The following is a 19,797-nucleotide window of genomic DNA, read 5'->3' as shown; positions in this document are numbered from 1 at the left end:
CTTGGTGTGAAAAATACAAGAATAATGTAGGATATGGGCCCTTTAACAGTATTTACATGCTCCATAAGACCCTTGTATTAAATAATAATATTCCAAAAATCGGTCGTTTAGAGGGGAATTCCACAGAATTTTCGTCTGCATAATTCAGCGGTTGAAATGTAAATAAAGTCGTTCAAAATGGTTTGATGTGAAATGATTCATTTTTAGAGAAACTTGCCGACTTAGTGATAGGAACCAGGGGTTGTGATGTCTACAACACAAATACAGCCAGTGAACCTACACGTGTCTTCTCAGTTTTTATATGTAAATGTTTATGATGGCAAAATAGTGTCAAATCTAAAAAAGATAAGATAAGCATTAAAGCCATCACTCATAGGTTAATTCAAGTCTTGTGAGCCCTCATTTATCACAGATAATTCTAATTTCTAATTTATCGTAGGTGTGTAATTTGGTCGAGTCTGAATGGAATTCATCAAAAGGGTAGCTGTTGTGTATTGAACATGAGTGTATATTGACCATAGATGCTTCACAACACATTTTTATTTAAGGAGATATTGTACATTATGTACTTAAATTCCAGGGGTGCCAATAATGGTGGCCAGACATGTATAACCATTTAATGTAATAACCTTCTGTGAATTAACTTTTAGAGGTGGACGTCTGACTCGTATCACCACCATTGTGAACAATTCCGACTCGGCATGTTTCTTTAGAACGAAGCATTTTAAACCAAACTACTCCGAATGACTTCGTTTACATATTAACCATGTAGTTATGTATACATTTTGAAAAAGTTGTGGACTTCCCCTTTAAAGCGTCAGCTCCTCTGTCTTTAAGAACGGTTGCTGTGCGCTTCTCCGCCACAGGAGAGCGCGGATGTAACACATCCAGTACCGGGGGGCGTTTCACTGTGTTAAATCAGGACAAAGTGAAGGATCCACGAGAAAGGAGGAGAGTGATAAAGGAGCAAATCGGAGTTTGCAGTGACAATGTCTCGTAAGGAGAGTTCCCCCCGAGCGCAGGTAAGATTTATACGCATACTCAAACACACTTGCACACACACACGCACACGCACACCCTCTGTTATCACTAATCCTTTGTTGTCTGGTTCATTTGGTCCATTGTGTTTTCCACCGCTGCTCCTGCAGCTCTGCACTGCTTTAGCACATGTACTAATCCTCATATAGGGCCTTTATTAGAGATGACGGTGTCAGTGTATGAAAACACTTCAATGTGTCCTCACAGCAGCAGTGATTCAGGTCTATAGTTTAGTGGGTGTATATGTACACATATAACAGCCTGCATGTATGTGATGCTCTGAATGAAATTACAGCAGGTCCTGATTAAACTGGGGTGGAGGGTGGAGTGATCTTATGGGCGTGCTCCTCTTTGTGGAGATGCTGCAGACGCTCTGACTGACCCTGCAGTGCCTCTGTGTCTGATATGTAGTGCAGCACATTGGGCGTGGAGGCGCTTCCATGTCCCGTATGTCCACAATGGGGTGGAGGAAGTGAGCCGGTATCCTTGGCAACAGCTAGAGATTTGCGGGGTGCTCTAAGGTTTGTCTCAGCAGCATTGTCAGATTTCTCGCGAGATTTCGCGATATCAGCGCTCATGGAGGTTTAACGTAGGCTTGAATCTCAAACGGCTCCATACTCCCTATGTAGTGCACTATGTAGGTCTTAAAATAACTGCTTCCACACTCAAATAGTGCTTTGTATGCCTAATAGAAAACCGCTTAGATTCAGCCAAAGTTGTACAACACATAACACGCATTTATTGTGGTATTTCCCTGTAGAAGCCATAGGTTTATGACCTATGAAGGGAGCAAGGAATGAAGCAATTTTTACGGGAAGGGCACAGTTTAAGGGGAGCCTGCCCATTTCCTATTTTTCCCGTTATATCAAAAATCGTTGAACAGGGTTTAAATGGTGCTAAATGACTAAAACTAAAAATGAAACTTGTTTGTAACCGTTTGGCGGGACCCTCCTTTAATTTTGGAAAGTAGAAAGATTTTGGGCAGTAGGACTCTAGCATTATTGCTGCTAAGTGCTGATTGGTTAGCAATACTGCTACCCAGTGCTGATTGGTTAGAGAGTGGAGCAACTCATTGGCTGAGTACACACTTACTGGAGTCAGGAACGTATATAAGGTGCCGTTACAAAGTCCTGGAGTTCAAAGCACTCAAAAATAGTAGTGTTGAAATATTCTATGCTGTTTTGTGTTCCAAAATGACTGTATTTTTGTATAGAACTTATCAAGTATTATCACACTATGATTTTGCCTCAAAGCTCTACAGGAGCTAAAAGCTTACAGGACTTTCTTGGGAGCGTCCTCTAGTGCTGATTCCCTGATTGAGCCATAGTCGCATTCCATATGTCTTCAAATTTAGGCCAGTGTGAAGTCCTTGATTTTGTAATGATTCATCTGGATTGAAGGTCTGGCTTTACACATCAAAGTCAGACCACTGTAGTTCATTTATCTCACACCAAAATTAACTAGGTCGTAATCTGATTCTGCTGGATGATTTTCTTATACCTGGAAACCCATTTATTCATTGAATACTGTTTAGAAACAATTAACAAATGTACAAAAGTTTTCAAGATTTAACCCCTTATGCCAAGGTGATGGTGTGCAAAAATGTATTGAAGTATAGAGGCATTTAAGAGTGGGCATGGCCTTAAAATTGGATGCTAAGGAAGAATCTGCAAACTATATTCAGTATTTTTGAGCTTTTCATGCTACGTTTATTAAAAATAGCGTTTACTTTGTTTAACTACCAAAATAGATGTATATTTGTCTTTTATGTGCATTTCTACCTCTGTATGTCCACACTGAAGCATGTTCAGATCAGATCTTTCAGACTTTGATATTTATTATGTATGCAAGAAAACAGCTAAAAGGGCTAAATGTCCAGCCATGCTTCATATTCCCTCCAGCATCCACCTGTCAGGCTCATATTTACACTCATTGGCCAGTTTATTAGGTACACTATACATGTCTTGTGTTTACCACAAGACACTGTTGGCTGGATATCTGGGTGCTGGTCTATTCTCAGTCCACCAGAGACACTGTGTTGTTTAAAAAATAATGCAGAGAAACAGATGGACTGCAGTCAGTAATAGCAGAACTACAAAAAGTAGCACCTATATGGAAAATGTACCTGATAAAATGGACTATGAGTGTAGAAGTTAGGTTTTGCCTAATAAAGTAGCCAGTAAGTGTATATGTTTGCCATAATCTGTGAAGTTCTAAGGAATCTTCTACTGAATCTATTTCCAAGAACCAGAGCAGTTTTTCACCTCTGGAGATTTGAAGCAGATCTAACCCAATGCGAAACATACCGTTTCTTATAATGCTGCATTTATGTGTGTGTTTGTGTGGTTTTGTCTCTGCAGAGTGAGCGACTGCTCATTAAAGGAGGGTGTGTGATTAACGATGACCAATCGTTCTTCGCTGACATCTATGTGGAGGACGGAGTCATAAAGTTTGTATCAGCGGAAACACTCCATCTACCACTTCAGTTACATCAGATACCCGATAGTTTTTAATAACTTTGTTCTTACTTTCAACTAATGTAAATCACTTCTCCAAGTAATTTCTGTGACATACTAATAAAAACAGAAAGCATTGATTAGTAAATTCTGCTTGACATGTATTCAATTGAAAAAAGTTCATAATCACGATATTTAATATTTATATTTATTTATTCTATATATTTTACATATGTAATGTGTGTGTATATATATATATATATATATATATATATATATATATATATATATAATTTTTTGTATATCTATTCATAATATATATTATATACATGATCATTCCACATTTGATGTCTGCAATGCATTCCAAAAATGTTGGGACAGGAGCATGTTTACCACTGCATTACGTTACCTTTCCTTTTAACAACAATTTATAACTATTAGACTAACAACACCAATTGATCCAGTTTTGAGAACGAAATATTTTGCCATTTTTCAAAACTTTAGCTGCACAACCATATGGGCCAACATTATGTTCTTCACCCCTCATTTTCAGTTAGACAAGTCTAATTATGCAGCCATGCTGCTGTTGCACGTCCAGAATATGGCTTGCCGTTGTCCTATAAGCATAGAGGTGCTTGAAAAGGATGCTATCTAGTAGGCAGCATATGATGCTCCAAGACATATATTTTTCAGCATTAATGGTGCCTTCACAGATGTGTAAGTTGCCTTTGCCATGGGCACTAATGCACCCCAATACCATGACAGACGCTGACTTTATACTAGTAACAATCTGGGTGGTCCTCTTCTTCTTTGGCCTGGAGAACATAAAATCCATTATTTCCATATACAGTCTTAAAAGGTAACTTGTCAAACCACAGTACACTTTTCCACAGTGCATCGATCCATTTCAGATGAGCTTGAGCCTGAAGAAGTTGGCGATGTTTGTGGACGTTGTTGACATATGGCTTCTGCTGTGCATGGTACAACCTTTACTAGCATTTGTGGATGTGTGGTGTCTGGCAGTTGTTTATCAAAGTATTCCCGAGCCCATGTGGTAATATCCATCACAGATTTTTAATGTTGTGTTGTCTGAGGAAATGAAGGTCATGGGAATTCAGTTGTGGTTTTCGGCCTTGCCATTTCTGCATAGAGATTTCAATGGATTTTCTGAATCTTTTGATTATATTGTGCACTGTGGAGGGTGAAATACATATCATCCTCATGAGGAACGTTGCTCTTAAACTAATGGATTATTGTTGGATTGCACCTCTTCCAACATTTGAGTGTTTTCAGGCATCAGTTTAAGAATGAGCGGATATTTACAAAAAACAACAAATTTGATAAGGAAACACACTAAATCTTCATACTGTTTTTGTTTAAATACTGGTCAAAGTTGATTTTATAGGTAACTGCTCTCTGTTTTTATTTGTTTCACATACTGCCCCAACTTTTTTTTTTTTAGAAATGAAGGTTTGTATCTGTGTTTTGTAACAGGCAGCTGGGCGAAAATGTGACTGTGCCAGGTGATGTACGGGTGATAGAGGCGGGGGGCCGGCTGGTGATGCCCGGTGGTATCGATGTAAACACCTGTCTGCAGAAGCCTTACCTGGGCACCATGCCAGCTGATGACTTTTATGAGGGCAGCAGAGCCGCCCTCGCTGGAGGAACCACCATGATCAGTGAGTGAAACACCCTTGAGGTGGGAAAGTAAGATGTGATTCCAGGAGATTCCATCTGAAATTTTAATGCAGTGCCATTCAGGTTCATCTGTTAGATTAGTGTTTTAGATCTTTGTGTTAGATCAGTGTGGCTCAACCCAGTCCTTTGGGCCACCATGACTGTTCCACAATTTTACTGTATCCCAGCACCCAGCAAATGAGGTTGGAGAATAAATGTGGAATCATCTGGTGGGCCCCAAAGACTGGCTTGAGAAAGTGTTAGATCATGTGTACAGAAGCTCTAGAGGTCTAGATCTATTATTGTTGTTTCGCTATAATACTTAACTGTAATTACACACTATATGCATTAGGGGTGCGGGAAAAATCGATTCTTAGATGCATCGCGATGCAGACGTGGACGATTCTGAATCGATTCATCAATGTCAAAAATCGATTTTCTAAATATTTAATTTATAACGTAATGTTGACGGAACGCAAAGGGCAGAACCTGGAAGTGGTTAAGTGCAGCGCCCGGACAGTCTGTGGTGGCACATAACAAAAACACAACTGGATGAGCGAGAAATCCGACCGGCTCCCTCTGCATTAAAGCCAGGTTAGGTCAGGAGTCACAACACGAATGTTAAGAAGAGCCACTTTTAACATCAAACCACCTTGGGAGCCGCAACATTTAATGTCCAGTACGTGTCAGTATGTGATAATGTCCTAGTTTAGGCTAAAAAATATAAACAAAAACACAGACTTACTTTGCTCTGCTTTAACCTTTAGCTATAGCCGCTTTTCTTCCATCTCCACCAGAAAACTTTTCCTCAAAAGTTGATTAGTTTCTTGTAAAATGTCTCTCAGCGTTCCGCTGTTTTACGAGGCTGGAGTCGCTTCTCATTCGCCAGCTTCTTGCTGAACTTTCCCGTTCCACCTTAAATTCTGACTGAGGCGTCGAATGTAAAAGCGGCACCATTTAAGGTGGGACGGGAAAATTAGAAAGAGAAGCGACTTCATCTTCGCAACTTTTTAGTGTTTGACAGTCTCTCGTTGCAGATTTAACGTACCAGGAAACCAAGTGCGCTGCTTATAAATGCGAATAAGTCCATTCATCTCCAAATGTTCGTCTGTCTTTCTCTTTTCCTTTTTCGTTCGCTACTCGCTCGGCAAAACATCGTTGCTACGTGACCTGCAGTCTTTCGCGGCCCAACCCCCCTATCACGAGACCAAAACCGAAGTAATGAAATCACTAAAGAATATATAATGTGCTGCATGGTCATCCATTACCACTTATTTTATTTCACCGTAACAGCGCATTTTATCACAGATGAGTGGCAGCAGCGTCTCTAAACAAGAGCAGTGAATGAGAGCCTTCAGTTCACTTGCCAAATCACTTCCATTTGTTTTATTAGTAAAAGATATTGGAAGTAAATTCATTATGGATCATTATAAATACTTTGTTTTAAAACTACCAAGTCCTCACACAGTAAGAAAATAGAAATCATGTTTAGAAAAAAAAGATGCATCGAGATGCATCGATAATCGTTTTATAATCGCATCTCAGCCCTCTGAATCGTAATCGGATCGAATCGTGAGGTGCCTAGAGATTCCCACCCCTAATATATATATATATATATATATATATATATATATATATATATCAGTCAGTATGACCTTTAAATACAAGTTATTGATCTTTCAACATAAAAATGCAGGAAGCATATATTTAACAGAAAATTACGTAAAGGCCTATCAGTATTTAATTTGTCCACTCTTTACTTTTCTGTCACTCTACAGCCACATTAACTTCTTCTGTCATTCCTATCTTAACAACAAACAGCTGCGGCTGTGTCCTCCCAAGAAAAGCTATTTCCAAAAATGGCAGTGACGTGTTTCCTTTCAAAGACGCATTAAATGCATCTACAACATCTAAAGGAGACTTTTCTGAGGAGATTAGATATAAGATATTCCACATGCATAAAGATGAAAATCAGAGGAAAAGAAGTTTAAAAACTTATCTTCAAACCTGGAGTTCAAAAATGCGTTAAAAGGTACAGAGAAAATGGGGCTTATAAGAACCGTGCAAGAGGTGGTAGATCACTGAAACTATCACCATCAGACAAACAATACTTAAGGATTTTTTTTTTTATTCAGAAATCTGTAATTGAAATGTAAACAGTCATTCAGAGTGGTTTGATGTGAAATTGCATTGTTCACTGCTAACTTTAGTTTTAGCAATAGTTTTACTTGGTTAACTGTAATAACCCTGGTAGGTACCTGCAAAATCAATTAGTTAGATACTTTTTGGTAAATCTGATGGCTGCAATAAAGGAGAATCGCCAGGAGCAGAACTACTGAAGAATCTGCCAGTTTTACATCATTGCTGCAGTGTGTGTGTATGTGTGTGTGGGTGTGTGTGTTTGTAGTTGACCATGTGTGTGTACAGCGGGGTGAGTCTCTGTTGCAGGCGTTTGAGAAGTGGCAGGAGACTGCAGACAAGAAAAGCTGCTGCGATTTTTCACTCCACGTGGATGTTCCAGACTGGAATGATACGATCAGAGAAGAGCTCCACACGCTCGTCCAGGAGAAAGGTCTTTTATCCCCACCAATTCCTCTCTGTCTGTGTTTATCTCTCACAATTTTGTATGCTGAAAGTGTATAATTGAGTGCATTTACATGCACTTAGTAATCCAATCATAGTCAGATTTCGGCAGTTATCTGATTACTCAAATGGTTATGTAAACAGCTACTCTGGCTTTCTCATTATGTGATTACCCAAGTGTAAACATGTAAATGTAAACATGTTGAACGAATTACTGACAAAATCTGATTTTCTTCAGTTATTACATTATTAAGTGCATGTAAAAACACTCATTTAATGAAGTTGATTTAAACAATGTGTAGGGTGAGTGGGGAGCAACCAAACACATTTTATTTTTTTGCCGAATAATTTTTTAAAACTATTTCAGCTATATTCATTATTTGTACAGGCAGCCAACACATCTCTGATGCAAATGAAAACACAAACTTTATTTGATCATCTGGTATTTGTGAACAATTCAATCTAAAGTGGCTTTTGTGCAAATTTTACACTTTTTACTCAAATTTTACAAAACTTACACTATAGACACAGTTAATTAAAACAGAATGAGTGGCTAGTTGTAACTAGTTTTGTGCACAATGTATTCAAGTACTTGGATATGCCAGTGCCAGTATTCGAATACTGAAATCACTGTTTGGTATTTGTTTCGTTTCATTGCAGGAATAAAGAGAAAATACACAGACTAAAAACTTAGTCAAACATGACTGTTTTAATCATATTCGTATAACAGTACATTTCTCTGACAAATAACATGTTGGCACATCATCCACTGAGGAGTCAATACCTTAATCTGTAAGTGAAAAGGTCAGAAAAATGTATATAGATTTATTTTCTGTCATTGTTTACATTGGGAAGCTTACTAGTAACAGCATGTTAAAACCAGCCCTGCTGTGTGGAGACTGTACTTTAGCCAGGCTAGCTCTCATTGGAAGTTATTTACATGCTTCAAAACAGTGCAATATTACAGCCAACAAGAAGGTGAATATAAATAAATAAAAAATGAATTCTACGACTTACACTCAGTACGAAAACAGTCTTCAGGATGAGCCTTGAATCTTGTCAAAACATGCAGATGATGTTGCTACACAAAGAGGACAAAAAAAACTTTTTTTTGTTTTACTTAAACCTGTTTAACTACATAAAAAAGTCATGTTACATTTTACTCATGTTAGATTATGCCCTGCTATCCCAGACATCATTTCCACTTTAAATAAATATATTACATCAAGACATCTATTGCCAAAAGTTAAAAACTGAGTGACAGAGTTGCGCTGCTATAATATATTTTATTTATAGATCATTCAGGACATACACATTTGAATCAGTGCATTACATAACTGAACTGAATTAGTAATCATAACTCCGTTCAACAGTATTTTCTCTGTTTCTTTTTACACAGGTGTCAACTCTTTCCAGGTTTTCATGGCTTACAAGGATGTGTGTCAGCTGTTTGATTCACAGGTGAGAATATAAATGTCTGCTTACATCCTGCTGTGATTATTTTTACACCAATTAATATTTGTTAATTCTCTCTCTCTAGCTGTATGAGGTGATGGAGTGTCTGAGGGATTTAGGTGCAGTGGTTCTGGTTCATGCGGAAAATGGAGACCTGATTGCTCAGGTAAAGTCAGATTTGTGTGTTGTGTTTAAACAGGCGGGCGCCAAACTAAAGAAAAAATGAATGAAAATGCTGAGGAGGCCCAGTTGACATTGATTATGGATCAACATGGCAAAAGGAAGAGATATAATTGATTTTGAAAGAGGCTTCATTATTGGGGTGCGGATGCTCAACGGGCTAATCTGTCAATAGGTACAGTGACTAAAGTGGCATCTATATTAACATCTATGGGAACGACGTCAGTAAATAAAGTTGAAAATTGTGGTCAAAATCTCACATTTAATGAGCATGACCCTCATGCATTAGTGTGATGCTGTATGTAAGGAAAACAGAGGAGCAACTGTTTCTCAGCTGACAGAGAATGCAGGGTGTGATCAGACTGTCCGTCCACAACTACAACGAGAGGGCTATTATAGTAGGATTGCAGTGCATAAACCCCTTATTACAAAGAGCAATCTAGTGATATGGATAAGTTATTCTTCACTACATTTTCCACAAGTGGGTGAGTGCATGTTGAGTGCAGGTCAGGTGACTCTTTTATGCTGTGAGGGGCATTTTGCTGCCATTATTTTGACCAATGTGTTTTACAGCAACAAAATACCAATTTAGGGAATATCTTTTGGAAGAATGGTGGTACAACACCTCAGTAAGTCACTTTATACTGGGTTTTCCTTTAATTTGTCATCTGTCTGTACATAATTGTTATAGTAACATAAAACATTTTTTTTAGTCTGTAACAACACGTGATACAGTCTTGAAAGTGCAGCAATTGGTCAGTTTTAATGTTTTACTATTTAGAGTAAAACGTGTTTACAAGTGTTTTTATTGTGTGTTTTTGGGTTGGGCATTATAATGGTATGATTATTCTGGTGATAAAGTGCTTCACAATAAGCATTTCTGCATGGGTATAGTCAATTAATACACATTCTGGAACACTGAACAACTGCAGAAAAAGACAGATTTAGATAAATTGTAGTCATCCTGTAAACAACAACCTGTGTACAGAAATAGGATAAACTGCATAGTAACAAGGGGTAAATGCTGTCCTATTTTGAGATGCTTTGTGAATACTACCCCTTACAGTTTTATAATCTTTTCTCAGGAACAGAATAAGATTCTCAGTCTGGGTATCACTGGACCAGAGGGACATGTGCTGAGCAGGCCAGAGGAGGTATAAATCCATCTATCCATCCCTCCATACATCCATCCAAGTATCAATACAATCACCAGGTTGTGCAGGATTGATTTAAGTATATGAATGCGTTTTTGCATGTATTTGACTGTAACTCCCACTCCACAGCTCGAGTCTGAGGCTGTGTTCCGAGCTGTAACGCTTGGCAACAGCACTAACTGTCCTGTGTACATCACCAAAGTGATGAGTAAAGGAGCTGCTGACATTGTGGCTGCAGCCAGGAAGAGAGGTATACCCTAGAAGTACCAGACTAATGTAGTCATCACTCAACCCTACACATATCAGACTAATGTAGTCGTCGCACCTCCCTACATGTATCAGACTAATGTAGCTGTCATCCTTCCCTACACATATCAGACCAGTGTAGTCATCCTATCACTGTACTTGTATCAGAGCAATGTAGTCATCACACCAACCTACACATATCAGATCAATGTAGTCATATACACATATACATGTATTAGACTATTGCAGTCACCGCATCAACCTACACATATCAAACTAATGTAGTTGTCATAGCTCCATACATTTATTAGACTAAATCATATCACTGTACATGTATCAGCATTTCTAATGCATTCATTATACCTCCCTACACAAATCAGGCTAATGAGGTCATATCACAACACACGTATCAGAATAATAATGCAGTCATCATACCTCTTAACACATATCAGATTAATGGTGTCATCATATCTCCTTACGCACATCACAATAATGTATTAATTATATCTCTCTATAAGTATCAGACTATTGTAGTCATCATACTTCCTTACATTTATCAAACTAATGTATTCATCATTCCTCTGTACATCTGTTAGCATTCCTCTGATGAAAGTTTCCTAAGTTCTTTAATGTAAGAGACCAGACAACTAAGGAGATGAAACACAATTCTACAATTTATCATTTTATAATAATACCTTCCCTTTTAGATATGGTAATGTAAGAGCATGACAGAAGGGAAATCAACGACCCAGCCAAACAATAACCTCAGTCAAATAAGACTGATGTAGTCATAGTACCATAAACAAAATCGGACTAATGTAATCATCATACCTCCATACATGCATCAGGCTAATGTAGTCATTATACTGCCCTACATGTATTAGACTAACATAGTCATCTTACTTCCCTACATGTATCAGGTTAATATAGTTTCCCTACGTGCATCCCTAATTTATAATATGATTACAATAGCTTCCCTTGTTACATTGATTTGAGAATTAGGAAAATTTAAGACCCAGCAAAAAAATAACCCCAGTCATACAAGACTAATGTAGTTATCATACTTCCATACACGTATCTGACTAATCTAGTCATCATATCTTTATACACATTGTGATGTATGAACATAATAAAGTGACAGTGACCCAGCTAAACAAACAACCTCAGTCATTTTTACATGCACTCAGGGGTCCGTTTCATTTTCTGCAAACTCATTTCCAAACAACAAAAGCTTTGTTTTTTATGCAATTTTAAAATGAAATTTAGTAGAGTGTGGAATCTCTTCCTCACAGCACTGCTGAATCTGTATGTCATCATTTTTGTACATCAGTCTTATTAGCCTTTCTTTTGGTTATCTCTGACAGGGTCTGTGGTGTTTGGGGAGCCAATCACAGCCAGCATAGCTTCGGACGGCACACACTATTGGAGCAAAAACTGGGCCAAAGCTGCTGCGTTTGTGACATCACCACCCCTCAGCCCAGACACCACGACCCCAGATCACCTAACCTCCATGTTGGCCTGGTACCTTCACTGTCAATCAATTTGTGCAGTGTTGTGTGTGGATTAATTTCATGAACTGCTTGATAGATGGCTGTGCACTAGGGGTCTGGTAATGCATGGAATCATGTTTTTGATGAAGATATTAACTAATAATGACAATACAAATTTTGGTGTGCTATTGTTTTTATTTATTTTTGATCAGTCATATATTGATCTGCATGTATATTGCATTGGTAATGTATGGATTGTGTGTTGTGCAGCGGGGAGCTGCAGGTGCTTGGCAGTGCACATTGTGTGTACTCCATTTCCCAGAAAGCGATTGGGAAGGATGATTTCACTCTTATTCCTGAGGGAACCAATGGCATAGAAGAGAGAATGTCCTTCATCTGGGACAAAGGAGTGGTGAGGCATATATCTTCAATTCCTAAGCTTCGATATCATGTTGCTAAGCTATAATAACATCATAACTATCAGTCAACTATGCTAGCTACCTGTTGATATATGTTTAGCACTTAAAACTGGGAATTTTGTGAAAAAAAACTGCAATTTTGCAATCATACAAGCACAATAGCTATAAATACAATGTAACAGCAGAATATTTAGTTAACCCATATAACTGTGAAGAGTGCAATTGAACTACAAAGCTCCCAGTGCTCAGTGTGGGGTCATCTAGTGACCAACTTTGTAGGGAAAGTGCTCATGAAAATTGTATTTCTGTCTTTTATTGATATAGTTCAGGGCACTCAGTGACTACAAATTGAGCCTGTATTAACTTCTCCCTTACAGCTCTCACTGAAGCCCTCCCTTTTTTCGTTAGTGCTCACGGTCATGACATAGACTACTGGGCCGCTTCAAGCTTAACTTCTGTTCAATTCTTGCCGCTTAGAATGACCCACCCAAAAGACACAAATGCAAGGTGCTCAGGGTGCAAAACAATGAGCAATGCATCTCTCTGGGCACTTGGCCCAAAAACAATAACACATATAAATAGTAAGCCAACACTTCAGTACATAACTTACACGTTGGTTTCATAGTAGCAGGACCTGAATAAATTTTTGATACTGAATAATAAAAGAAAAAGCTTGCAGTATGTGGCTTAAAATTCAGCCGTTCTTACAGTGACAGTGGGGGACAGCTTCATCAGGATGCTGAACTCTCTCCCTACTTTGCCCCCCCTCCCCCCTTCTGCCCCCACACACACAGAGTTTGGACCCAAGCACAGGTTTCTGACCCCCACTCCCCAATACTGAACTCTGACATTCTCAGGGACTGTTACGCACCCATCACTTTCTGTTATGCACTCATCACTTTAACAGCTCCATAAGCTCATTGCACTACTGTTTATATTTGCACTATTTATACCCACAGACCTTAATCTGTATGTGCCTTATGTCACTTTAGTGTTAATTTCAGGACCTTCTATATTTATATATTTTTTATTATTCTGTTTTTCTACAATTAGTGTTTATTTTTACGATTAGTGTTTAGTGTTTTTTAATGTGTATTTACATACACACTTTTCCTGTTTACTTTCTATTTAATGTTATTGCTACACCATGTGGTCTGAGAGTAACACAATTTCAATACTCTGTATGTCCTGTACATATTGTAGTATTGACAATAAAGCTGACTTGACTTGACTTGACTTGACGGTGTAAAAAATGTCTTTCCTGCATTATGGAAGAACCTCTGAACCTGTCTGTCTCACAGGCTGCTGGGAAGATGGATGAGAATCAGTTTGTTGCCGTGACAAGCACCAATGCAGCGAAACTCTTTAACCTTTACCCCCGTAAGGGCCGTGTGGCTGTGGGCTCTGATGCTGATCTCATCATCTGGGACTCAGACAAGATCCAAACCATTACAGCCAAGTCTCAACATTCGGTGAGGAATGTTGTAGCTTAAATAATAGTTTTGGTGCTGCTTTTATAACAAGTGCTCTCTGTCTCATACTTCTCCACTTTCCCTTTCCTCTCTACCTCCATCCATCTCCCATCCTTCATCTTTGTCCCTCAGATGGGGGAGTTTAATATCTTTGAGGGACAGGAGGTTCGGGGAGGACCACAGGTCGTGCTGAGTCAGGGTCGGGTTGTTTTTGATAATGGCACCCTCAACGTCCAGCCAGGATCCGGACGCTTCATTCCGCGTAAAGCCTTCCCTGACTATGCCTACCAGCGCATTCGCATGAGGAACAAGGTAATCTGATCCCTAAGCCTCTTGGTTTGCCTTTAAATGGTGCAATCTGGTTCAATTACATTTTTCTTTTGTTTTTAAAAACATCCACTTCCTGCTGAATAATCTTTAACAAAATTTTCTTAGTTGAGACAATGCTTTCAATTTATGGGTGTACTTTGAGAAGAGCTTGTAAGACTGTAGGAGAGGAGACAACTCCAAAAACAGGACTGGAGTTTTGTTAGTATTTTTAAGTTAGAAGGCCGGACTCCCCCTTGATGGTGGAGGGGTACAATAACATTGTCACAAGAAACTGAAGATAGACATTGAAAATTAATAGGACATTAAATTGGAAGGAGGAGGAGCTTCAGGCATGGTCCTTCTTTAAAACTTCACTTGTTTCATAACTCCATATTGAACAATTCTATTCAGAGTACATTAAAGCTGCACTATGTAAATTTTGGGGATTTGGTGACCACTCTGGTGGAAATCTGTAATTACACTCAGCATGCTTAAGAATATTTTGTAATATCGGTTGTGCTTCAGACCTCTTTTCTGAGCAGATGAATCTTATGTTTGCCAGTGCACTGAAAGAGTACTCAAAGAGAACTTAGTGAAAGATGTGTCATCCGTGGATGTAACTGAATTATCTACTATTGTCATCATGTCAATGTTGATTTTGCATTTGAGACCAAACATTGTAATACATTCATTTTGAGCCTGTGCATGTGACATTAATACTTCAAAGATGCATACTTAAAAGAGAAATCCGACCGACACTTCTGCCTTTAATTATTATTTCAGGCCTCACAAGGTGACTCGCAGCAGCAATTTTAACAACAAAAAAAAAATCTTACATGTACCTTTAACAGTGAGTGTTGAAACCAATTTTAATGGAGTTCTTGTTTTGGTGCCTGTGACATATGTCTGCATCTTGTTTAAAAATAATGAATGTATAACATATTTATGTCCACTATACTTGAGAGCCTTGAGGCTCAAGCTTTACCATAGCTACAAAACATCTGCAAAATTACCCTATGCCCTCTGTACAAAACACTGTCAGGACCACTAGTCTAGATGAACAGTTATAACCAACCCTCTTGCATGCACTGTAGGCAGCACCCATGGAAAATAGCCTATTGTACATCAGTCCTGAATCGAAAATGGCATCTGTTGCTACTTTTTTGTTGATATTAGAACTACATAATATCAATTAATGAAAGGAAAGAAGCAAAAATCACATTCCTTTCTCTGCTTTCAAAGGCTGAAATGCTTGCTTTGAACCATTTTCATATCTGATTTACAATTTTATACCCCTAAAATGACCTTTTTGGCTGATCATAAACCCTAACATTGACTAATGGTTAATCCTAATCCTGAATTATGAGCCGACACTGTCAGGACAAAAAGGGTACTTTACAGGTACATTTTTATTCCTCAAGGTACAAATAATGTAAATGTACCCTCAAAGGTACAACAATGGTCTAAATCTGAGTGCATGTGTGTGTGTAGGTCTCTGCCCTGCAACCAGTTTCCCGTGGCGTCTATGACGGGCCTGTCTGTGATGTTCCTCCTACACCTAAATACTTAACTCCTGCACCTTCTGCTAAAACTTCACCTGCCAAGAACCAGCCTGCTCCAATCAGAAACCTGCACTTGTCCAACTTTAGCCTGTCAGGTGAGCAGACAATCATAAGCAAAAGCACAATCAAAACCAAACACTGAAGCAAAACAGTACACAATTGGACAGGTTGTACGTTACATTAAATTTACATATGGCATACACTCTTAACCAGAGCAACATTAATCTGCTTTAAGCGGTTTAATCGTGTTACAGATGTAGGCAGATGTAGAGTTAGAAGTCTTACCCAAGGACTCTTACTAGCATCGTGCGCTTGCCTGGGCATGAAATCGAACGCCAGGTGGCTTCATGAAGAGCAGCGGTATTACCCACCACACTATATCAACCACTGTTCTTCTTAAAGACTTCTTAAAGAAATAAACTCCACCTGTGCTCAGTTTAATGGACACTCAACTGATCTGTGATTCTTTCTGTTCTTTTGCATTGTATTTCCACAGGGCCGGAATACCCACAAGGTCAGTAACACACCCATACAACAATCATAAGCTGGTCAGAGATACAGTGGCAAGAAAAAGTATGCAGTTACTGAAGGTGCTTGCTTGAAGTTGCTGCTGTCAAAAGAGGGTTGACCAGTTATTAAATACAAGGGTTCACTCACTTTTTCTCCCAGCACTTTTTAACATCTACTGTTTAATTGGTGTGCATAATAAAGGCAAGAAGGATTATAATTGTGTGTGTGTGTTATTAGCTTTTTGCAGAAAACTAGGAAATTCCAAAGGGTTCACTTTTTCTTGCTACTGTATTTTTATAACTGCATTGTCACAAGTGCTATTCAGACAGCAGTACTTTTACATGGGGAGGGTAATGTAATTATTACCAGTGTTTCTCTGTGATTTTAGTCCTGTCCGAATCCACCATGTCAGTAAATTTTATGGACTGTGTGCTCCAGCATTAATAAAATGGTGGTGATTTTTACATAATATCAACTGTAGAAATAAACCCAGGTTACATTAATCCTGTGTAAATTGCCATGTTGGTAAATACTCTTTGAAATTGACTGAGAAAGGTTTTTTCTCTTTAGTTTTTTTTTTCTCTTATGTATAGAAGTACTCAAAGAAATCAAATTAAGTTGATATGTACTGACCTACCTCAAGTGCATAAGTCAGAACATGTAAAAATACAAAAAAAGTTTGATTTTATGAAGCATTGCAGAGTGTTGCTAATGAAAATACCTATTACACACTGCATTCACATTAGAGGAGGTAGATGGTGAGGGTAAGCATAATAATGATTAAGTTAAATGCACTAGACTGGAAAAAAGGACATATGGTCACCCTATGCAAGCTAGTGTGCTACAGCTCTAAAAACCAAAGAACAGGTTTGATTTCTCTACCGTGGTGTGTGCCACTAATTGCACCACAATCGCCAAGCTATCCTTAGGTTATCTAGTAGGTCACAGATCCAAACACCACAGAACTTGTCTCATTTCGCCTTTTTGTTCCTCCAGCACCAGTCACTCAACTTCACTCTCTCATATTTAAGTCATTATAATTTAAACTTGTCAGTGGTATATCAGTTAGCCAGAATCAAACCTGCTCTGTGTTTTGCAGAGCTGTTATCATGCTAGCTAAGCTAATGCTAACCAGCTAGCATTTTGCAGCACCGTTGTAAGGAAAATGTTTTAGAATTTATTAAGTGATGGACTGAAAGTTGTGCACCGCATTCACTTACTTGGTGACCAGCAAAAGGAAATTGAACAGCGTAGACCAGCTTGGAATTCTATACAGTAATATTTAGAGACAGCTGGAATGCATTTAATTTAGGTATTACTTCTTTCATACTAACCATCTGTCTTGCTGTCTTGAATTGAATGCAGTATGTCATTAACATTGTCATTAGCTTGGGAATTTACAGCCAACAGTGAACAACACTGCATAAAATATAACTTTTTCTCTTGTATTTATTTATTTGTTAGGTTTTAATGTTTCTATTTGTACACTTGAGGTAGGAAAGTACTTATCGTCTTGATTTTTAGCCGCTAAAGTCCTTTTCCACAGAATATAACAGCATTTTTACGAACATGTCAAGTCACACAGTACTAATATAACCTGAACTTATTTGTATGGTTATAGCCATACAAATAAATGGTACCGAAATCTTTACTGATGTGGAAGTGCACAGTCCATAAAAATGACTGACATGGCACATTTGGACAGGACCAAAATCACTGAGAAACTATGGTAAAAATGACATTATCACCTCCTTATGTAAAACTAATCCTGTCGGAATAGTGCTATAAACATTACCGATGTCATGTGGTAAAACTACATTACTAACATTCCCACGTAAAACTAAACCTGTCTGAATAGTACGTAAACCTATTGACATAAAATTGACATAATTTTAAAATCCCTTTAAGCTTTAAAAAAACCCAACAGCTTGCATCCAAACATTTGGCTTGTAATGTAGGTTATTACACATTGTAAACACTGTGGCTATTTTTATGCTATCAACTAGTTTGATGTTTCACCTTTGAAACTCTGCAGCTTCCCAGGCGGATGAGAATGGCCCCCGCCGGGCCTGCCACCGCATTGTGGCGCCCCCCGGAGGACGCTCCAGCATCACCAGTTTGGGCTGAGAGAAAACAGCTCTCTCAACTTACTCACAGTGAAACCAATGGTGCTTATTGCCTCTGCCCAGAGAAACCTGGAGCAGAAGTGTTAGTGTGTGTGTTTATTACTGCATGTGGATAGTGGGTTACCTGCATGTCAAGTCTGATGCTGCTGTTAAGTGCTTCTAGTGTTCTTCTCTTGGATGAGATATGACCCTACACGTTCTTTAAAGGAATACAGTTTTTCAGTTTAATCTTTATCTGCCACATCTGTGTTGTTTTGTATATTACCACGGACAATAATTTTGACGCATCTGCTTTTCCCTTTTCCCAGAAAAGCCAATAAGTTGAAAATCACTTAATTTCCAGTGAACACTATTAAGCACAGGTTTCTTTTTTATCGTCAGGAAAAAGCACAAAACTTCATTTAACAGAAAATTAACCTAACTGTCTAACCTTTGCTTTTATCACAGCTTGCGTGCTTTCAGGTTTTCAAAGGAATCTGCAGGAAGTGTTCTTCCACACCTCCAAAAGTCAGTTAAACAAGTTAGAATTTTTTGGGTTCACATGATTTAAGTAATCTTAAAAACACAGAATGATGTTGAGGACTGGACTCTGGGGTAGTCAGTTCATTGTTCTCAGAGCACTAGCAGTTTCTTTGATTTGCAGATTTTCTTTTTTTGTCAATTTCCTTTTTTCAGTAACTGCTTCTTGACAGCTACACATTCTTGATTTTCTCAATTGATTTTCTCCTCTCTCTCAAAGATGAAAGCTGTTTATCTTTTGGGGACAGTTTTGGTGTTGTTACGAGTCCTCTTTTCTTTATGTCTTTTAATCAATTTTTGAACTCCACTTTTCAAAAGTCCTGTTTTTCATTTGACTTTGCTATAGATGTGGCAGATGGAGATTAGGGTGAAAAATGCTGAAGTATTCCTTTAACCCCTAAAAATCCGACCAGAGAAAGTGTCTGCATCTGTAACTGTTTTGTAGGATGTTAAGGAGATTTTACTTTGAGTCTAGGACCAAAATACCAACAAGGTCCCAGAGATCTTGAAGCAAAACCCAAATTTCTGTATCTTTACTGCTGTTTTTGTACCTGTTTTTTAATTTATTATAGACACCATAGCTGTTTCCATGCTGTGCTCT

The 19,797-nt window shown here is 38.4% G+C and overlaps 1 protein-coding gene across 1 annotated transcript; it reads left to right on the top strand.

Moving 5' to 3' along the window:
• The first annotated feature begins 823 nt into the window (after positions 1-823).
• Positions 824-19,778, top strand: LOC118821390 (dihydropyrimidinase-related protein 1-like). The gene is made up of 15 exons (XM_036589976.1): positions 824-1,022; positions 3,399-3,487; positions 4,989-5,173; positions 7,579-7,743; positions 9,154-9,215; positions 9,295-9,375; positions 10,475-10,543; positions 10,673-10,793; positions 12,154-12,310; positions 12,550-12,691; positions 14,000-14,170; positions 14,303-14,482; positions 15,971-16,136; positions 16,538-16,555; positions 18,587-19,778. Exons 1-15 carry the CDS (start codon positions 990-992, stop codon positions 18,676-18,678), a joined length of 1,731 nt encoding a protein of 576 aa, XP_036445869.1. The 5' UTR covers positions 824-989; the 3' UTR covers positions 18,679-19,778.
• The last annotated feature ends 19 nt before the right edge of the window (positions 19,779-19,797 follow it).

The sequence above is a fragment of the Colossoma macropomum genome, unplaced genomic scaffold, assembly GCF_904425465.1.
Source record: "Colossoma macropomum unplaced genomic scaffold, Colossoma_macropomum, whole genome shotgun sequence".
NCBI lineage: Eukaryota > Metazoa > Chordata > Actinopteri > Characiformes > Serrasalmidae > Colossoma > Colossoma macropomum.
This window is presented reverse-complemented; position numbering and strand designations above follow the sequence as displayed.